The sequence below is a fragment of the Eriocheir sinensis genome, chromosome 59 (genome assembly GCF_024679095.1).
Source record: "Eriocheir sinensis breed Jianghai 21 chromosome 59, ASM2467909v1, whole genome shotgun sequence".
NCBI lineage: Eukaryota > Metazoa > Arthropoda > Malacostraca > Decapoda > Varunidae > Eriocheir > Eriocheir sinensis.
The window spans coordinates 8,239,985-8,247,484 of NC_066567.1; the positions used below are offsets into that span (position 1 = coordinate 8,239,985).

The 7,500-nt window shown below is 41.2% G+C and overlaps 1 protein-coding gene across 1 annotated transcript in view; it reads left to right on the top strand.

The window, feature by feature from the left end:
• LOC126985530 (uncharacterized) overlaps window positions 1-7,500 on the top strand; it is an 81,015-nt gene that overhangs the window by 20,693 nt on the left and 52,822 nt on the right. The window contains exon 2 of the mRNA XM_050840569.1: window positions 5,232-6,146. Within this exon, the coding sequence (XP_050696526.1) occupies window positions 6,144-6,146 (3 nt within the window). The 5' untranslated portion in view covers window positions 5,232-6,143. The remainder of the gene's footprint in view (window positions 1-5,231; window positions 6,147-7,500) is intronic.

The window sequence follows — 7,500 nt, forward strand, 5'->3', positions numbered from 1 at the left end:
TACTACTACTATTACTGCTACTACTACACCATTCAGTCTGTTCACGACGTTCATTCATCTCTGTCTAAAGCTTATGTCATTCTCTCTCTCTCTCTCTCTCTCTCTCTCTCTCTCTCTCTCTCTCTCTCTCTCTCTCTCTCTCTCTCTCTCTCTCTCTCTCTCTCTCTCTCTCTCATATTTCATCATTCTCTCCCTTCTCTTCCCTTCCTTTCCCTTCCCTTCCTTCATCGGCTTTCCATCAGATTTAAACGTAACACATGGACGAGAGAGAGAGAACTTTTTTATCACTATTCTTCTTCTTCTTCTTCTAATTATTATTATTTATATTATTATTATCATTATTGTTATTATTATTATTATTATTATTATTATTATTATTATTATTATTATTATTATTATTATTATTATTATTATTATTATTATTATTATTGTTGTTGTTGATTTTGTTGTTGTTCCTCTTCGCTATTAAAATCAAGAATCTCTCTCAAGGGAACACTGGAGACCTTTCTTAATGGCAAATGTCTCTCTCTCTCTCTCTCTCTCTCTATCTCTCTCTATCTCTGTACATTTTGTCTCCCCACTCTCTCTCTCTCTCTCTCTCTCTCTCTCTCTCTCTCTCTCTCTCTCTCTCTCTCTCTCTCTCTCTCTCTCTCTCTCTCTCTCTCTCTCTCTCTCTTGACTTTAAAGTCTCTCTTCTCTTCTTACGTGTGTTGTTGTTGTTGTGTTGTTGTTTAGTGGTGTGGTGGTGGTTAGGTGGTGGTTAGCAGTGGGAGGAAGAGGGAGGGAGGAGGAGGAGGAAGAGGAGGGAGGAGAGAGTGGAGGAGGAGGAAAAGAAGAATGTGTTGACAGTAATTTCATCCCAGTCCTCATATTTGCTCTCTCTCTCTCTCTCTCTCTCTCTCTCTGTCTCTCTCTCTCTCTCTCTCTCTCTCTCTCTCTCTCTCTCTCTCTCTCTCTCTCTCTCTCTCTCTCTCTCTCGTAGCACTCAAGTTAAAGGAAGATGTAAGAAATAAATTAAAGTTTCACACACACACACACACACACACACACACACACACACACACACACACACACACACACACACACACACACACACACACACACACACACACACACACACTAGCTCACGTACACACACACGCACACACACACTTTCCTTTATTTCCCCTAGCGAAGAAGAGAGCGTTGGGGGGGGGAGAAAGAGGGAGAGAGAGAGAGGGGAGAGAGAGAGAGGGAGAGTGATAGGAGGAGAGTGAGAGGGAGGAGGGGCGTACATCCACCTCTCACAACTGCTACTGAAACACTGGCTCTCTCATAGCATTGCACTGCTATAAAACTCCTCCTCCTCCTCCTCCTCCTCCTCCTTCTTTTCTTGCTTCTATTGTATTGCATTCGATTTCTCCTTTCTCCTTTTTTCCTCCTTACATATTATTGCTTTTGTGTGTGTGTGTGTGTGTGTGTGTGTGTGTGTGTGCGTGTGTGTGCGTCATAGTCATAAATTTTCACGTTTGCTATGATTTGTTGCAGGTTTAGTGTGTTTGTTTATTTATTTATTTATTTATTTATTATTTTTTATGGCTAAGGAGACAGTTCAAGGGCGTAAAAAAAAAAATATAAAAAAAGCCCGCTGCTCACTGGTCCTGAATAGAGGTCAAAGGAGTGTCCAAAAAGAGAGGTCAGTTTCGGGAGGAGAGGTGTCCTGATGTTTGTTTGTTTGTTTGTTTGTTTGTTTGAGTGTGTGTGTGTGTGTGTGTGTGTGTGTGTGTGTGTGTGTATTGGTGCGTGAGAGACACACACACACACGCACATACACATACACACACACACACGTCCCACACACACATACACAGACCCCCCACCCACCCCCACAAACACACACACACATACGCTCCCCTTCCCCCTCCCTCTACTCCCCCCCCCTCTCTACACCTCGCCCATAAATTCCCGACGCGCGTTCACAAACAAGAGCGAAAAACGATATTAATGTTAATCTGTTATTGAAATTTGCGTGCAGTCAAGAGATGGGGCTTTTATATCTGTCTGCGGGGGGAGGAGGAGGAGGAGGAGGAGGAGGAGGAGGAGGAGGATGAGAGATGAGAGGAAGAGAGGAGTAATGGGTTGGATATTGATTTTGGGAGAAATGGAGGAGGAGGAGGAGGTAAGAGAGAGAGAGAGAGAGAGAGAGAGAGAGAGAGAGATGGAGGAGGAGGAGGAAAAGGAAGAGGAAGAAGAGGAGGAGGAGGAGGTGTTGTGTTTCATGTAGAGATTTGTCTGCTCTCTCTCTCTCTCTCTCTCTCTCTCTCTCTCTCTCTCTCTCTCTCTCTCTCTCTCTCTCTCTCTCTCTCTCTCTCTTTTAATCAGCTTAAATCGTCGGCCTCATCCCACTTTCTTCATTCCCTCTTTTCATCCTCCTCCTCCTCCTCCTCCTCCCCCTCCTCCTCCTCCTCCTCCGTCCCTCCTATCTCTTCTCCATGAATAGGACGCCCGCTTATCTTCCTCGTCCTCCTCTTCCTCTTCCGTCTTCGTGTCCTCCTCCTCCTCCTCCTCCTCCTCCTCCTCCTCCTCCTCCTCCTATTGTTGTTGTTGTTACTGATGTTCTTTCGTTTTTCTTTTTTTTCTATTTTTCTTTGTTGTACTTTTATTTCTTTTTTTTCTATCGACATAACTTCTCTTCTCCTCCTCCTCCTCCTCCTCTTCCTCCTCCTCTTCCAGCGATGTCATAATGTGCGCGTTAAAATGTTGAACCGGCAACCCCTCCCGCGACACCCTTAAGAAATAGGCGAAGTGACAACCCCATGAATTCTCTCCTCCTCCTCTTCCTCCTCCTCTCCTCCTCCTCTTCCTCCTCCTCCTATTCTTCCTCTTCCTCCTACCGCATCTCTCCCTCTTCCTTGTTTCCTTTCCTTCATATCCTCCGTCTTCTCCCTTTCTTCCTCCTTTATCTCCTCCTCCTCCTCTTCCTCCTCCTTTTTTTTATCTTCTGCTTGACTCATTTTCCTATTTTCCTGTTTTTTTTCCTCATTTTCATTACTCTTCAAAATTTTTACTTTCTCAGGTGAAGTCGAGGAGGAGGAGGAGGAGGAGGAGGAGGTGGAGGAGGAAGGAAGGAAGAGGGAGAAAGGAGAAGTGGAGGACAGTTTCAGGATTTTATGGTTAGTTGCAGATGGTGGTGGTGGTGGTTGGGGGGGAGGGAGTGTGTGTGTGTGTGTGTGTGTGTGTGTGTGTGTGTGTGATAGAGTGTGGTGGTGAATGCATTGGTGTGATGATGGTGGTGGTGGTGGTGATAGTGGTGGTGTTGGTGGTGATAGTGGTGGTGGTAGTGGTGGTGGCTGTGGTGGTGGTCATGGCTGTGATGATAGTAGTGGTGGTGGTGGTGGTAGTAGTAGTAGTAGTAGTGGTGGTTGTGGTGGTGGTGGTAGTAGTTGTAGTGGTAGTAGTGGTAGTAGTAGTAGTAGTAGTAGTAGTAGTAGTCGTGGTGGTGGTGGTGGTGGTGGCGGCGGTGCAGGCTTTTATAGGCTTTGTTGGGCTGTATCGTCTAGGGGCTGTGGACTGGCTTCACTGTTTTTCTCTTTTCCCTTCCTTTTGCAAACCGTTTTCGCTGTACGTCCGATTTTTCATTTTTTGCCATTTTCTTTTTATTCCTTCTTTGTTCCTGTCTGTAAGGGAACTGCAGTATATTTACTTTTATATTTTTTCGCTTCATTTCTCTTCACAATTTTTTCTCGTCTCTTTTTAAAATAATATATCAAATTTTTTATTCAGGCGTTATTTCTTTTCATTTCTTTTTTGTTTCGTCTGTAAGGGAACTGTATATTTCTCTTATGTTTTTTCGCTTCATTTCTTGCAATGTTTTTTTCTCGTCTTTTTTTAATATAATATAACCCAAACTTTTTTATTCAATCGTTATTTTCTTATTTCTTTTCTGTTTCGTCTGTAAGAGAACTGCATATTTCTCTTATATTTTTTTTGCTCTTTTTCGTAATATTTTTTTTCTCTTTTCTTTTTAATATACTTTAATCTTTCTTATTCGTCGTTGTTATTTTTTTTTTTTATTCCGTCTGTAATGGAACTGCATATTTCTCTTATATTTTTTTCTTCATTTATCTTCACATTTTTTTTCTCGTCTCTTTTTAATATTGTGTAACTCAACCTCTTTATTTAGTCATTATTTCTTTTTGATTCTTCTTTGTTTCGTCTGTAAGGGAACTGCATATTTCTCTTATATTTTTTTTTGTTTAATTTCTTGCAATATTTTTTTCTCGTCTTTTTAATATAGTGTAACTCAACCTCTTTATTTAGTCTTTATGATCTGACTTCGACCATTATTTTTGGGCTATATAAACCTCTCATTAGTCTCCTTGATTAGAGAAACGAGCAATTAATCTCTCGGCAGTCTTTAGAATCTCGTAAAAACAAAAGCTCAAAATAAACAAAGAATACAAGAGTGATCCCTGATTTGACTTCGACCATTTTCTTTGGGCAATATAAACCTCTCATTAGATTCCTTGATTAGAGAAATGGACAATTAATCTATCAAGTCTTTAGAATCGTAAAAACAAAAACACAATAAACAGAAGATAGACAGTGACCGCTGATCTGACTTCGACCGTTTCCTTTAGGCTATAATATTATAAACATTCTCATTAGATTCCTTGATTAGAGAAACGGACAATTAATCTATCAACAGTCTTTAGAATCGTAAAAACAAAAACACAAAATAAACAGAAGATAGACAGTGACCCCTGATCTGACTTCGACCGTTTCCTTTAGGCTATGATATTATAAACATTCTCATTAAATTCCTTCATTAGAGAAATGGACAATTAATCTATCAGCAGTCTTTAGAATCTCTCGTAAAAACAAATACAAAATAAACAAAAAATACAAGAGTGACCCCTGATCTGACTTCGACCATTATCTTTGGGCAATATAAACATCTCATTAGATTCTTTAATTAGAGAAACGAAGAATTAATCTATCATCAGCCTGTCAGTAATCTATATAATCACTCGTAAACTCAAAAGCACAAGAGAAACAAAAAAATATAAGATTGACACCTGATCAGACCGACTAATTCCTCTCTTCATTTTCATTATATTCCTTAGTTAAAAAAATAAAAAAAACGAACAATTGACCTTCCAACAGCTTGTCAATAGACCTTAAAATTACTCGAGAAAACAAAAACACAAAGATTGACGCCTGATCTGACTTCGACTATTCCTTTGGGCTAGTTTCCAGGGTGAGATTGCGCGGGAAATGGCTGTGTTGGGCTGCATGGCTCCTGCACCGCCAGCCCGCCCGCTCGTATAGTGAGGCCGCAGCCGCCACCGAGGAAGGGCGTACGCCGCTCGCTGCACCGCCCCTTTGACTACCTTGTGAGACGGAGAGACAGCCAGCGAGCCAGAGCACACGCACACGAGTACAGGACGAGACCAGGAGACCGCGGGGCATCACAGAGGAGAGACCGAGTGGAGAGAAACGAAGAGAGGAAGGAGAGATAACAAGAGAGGAGGGTGAGAAAGAGAGAGCGAGAGTGAGAGAATCCCGCTGACCCACACAAGACTAGGTCACTCTTCCTCCTCCTCCTCCTCGTCCACTCCTCCTCCTCTTCCTCCTCCTCCTTCGGGTTTCAGAGGAGAGTGAGGAGCCCTTGGGAGGAGGTGCAGGATAGACTCTCCTTCCTCCTCCACTCCTTCAGTCTCTCCTTCACTCCTACCTCCTCTTCCTCCTCCTCCTCCTCGGCAATATGGAGGACGCAGTCGCCACCGCCGCCGCCGCTGCTCTCCTTCACTCACTGAAAACGTACACACACACCTGCTGAGAAACGTACATGGACTTACACACCTGCTAACGGACACACGAACTCACATACAAATCTACGGACACTGACATCGGCGTTTGGTTACGTTCGAAGCTTCAAATTAACTGAACCACTTGACTGAACCAGAAACGACTGACTGAAAGAAAACGTGAAAAGAACTAAATTAAATCTCCCCACTGAACCATCGAACCATCAACTGAAGCTCCGAAAACACAAGTGAACCCTCGACTGAAGCCTTGACTGAAGATTCACACTGCTGATTCACCTGCTATGGGTCTCCTGCTTCTGCTGCTCCCCCCGCTGACTCCCCGCAGCTAATACCATGGTAAGTGACGCATGTACACACACACACACACACACACACACACACACACACACACACACACACATATTGTTTCCTTTTTTGCATTTTATTTTGTGTGTTTTTTGGTCTGTGTTTGCCTTTGAAGTGATGAGTTGTTTTCTTTTTTTCTTTGTTGCTGTTTTCTTTTATGTGGCTCAGCATTAGTGTTATGAGCGTTGTTTTTTGTTTCCTTTTAATGTTGTTTTTGGTGTTTTTATCATTATTATTATTTTTATTATTATTATTATTATTATTATTATTATTATTATTATTATTATTATTATTATTATTATTATTATTATTATTATTATTATTATTATTATCGTTGTTGTCATTCTTCTTTTTCTTTTTTGTGTTTCTTTTTCCTCTTGTTCTTCATCATCCTTTTTTTCTTCTTTTTCTTCTTCTTTGTCTTCTTTACTTATTGATATTTTTTATTTTGTGATTCTTACGTCTATTATTATTACCTTTGTTGTTGTTGTACTTGTTTTTCTTCTTGTTTTTGATGGCGGTCTTTAAGCATTTTCTCCCTTTTATAGCAGCCATTGATATTATTGTTATTATTATTATTATTATTAATTTTTTTTTATTGCCGAAAATGCGAATACGAAGCTTTCAGAAACTCTGCGGTAACGCCCAGCCGCATTTGAATATCCCAACTATTTCCTCTCTCTCTCTCTCTCTCTCTCTCTCTCTCTCTCTCTCTCTCTCTCTCTCTCTCTCTCTCTCGCTCTCTCTCTCTCTCTCTCTCTCTCTCTCTCTCTCTCTCTCTCTCTCTCTCTCTCTCTCTCTCTCTCTCTCTCTCTCTCTCTCTCTCTCTCTCTCTCTCTCTCTCTCTCTCTCTCTCTCTCTCTCTCTCTCTCTCTCTCTCTCTCGCTTTATTTACCTATCTATCCATCTATCTGTCTTCTCCATTTTTTCTTCTTTTATCTTAATTCTGTATTTTCCTTATTTCTCTCATTCTCTTTATATTTTCTTCTCTTCCCTCTGTCTCTCTACCGGTCTATATCTATCTATCTCTTTGTAGTAGTAGTAGTAGTAGTAGTAGTAGTAGTAGTAGTAGTAGTAGTAGTAGTAGGGTCAGCAGCAGGAGCAGTAGTATTGAAAACAGTGACAACCAACCAGTATCAATAACAATAACTAACAACAGCAATACCAGGAAACAATAACATCAACAATAGCCAAAGCAATCTCCCACTCTTTATCGCAATGGACTGACAGAGCAATGAGTGACACAGCTTGACTGACTGACTGCTAAAAAAGAGAAATATATATTGCATTCATTGTTTGTAAAGGCCAGGGGTGAGAGAGAGAGAGAGAGAGAGAGTAGTTACAT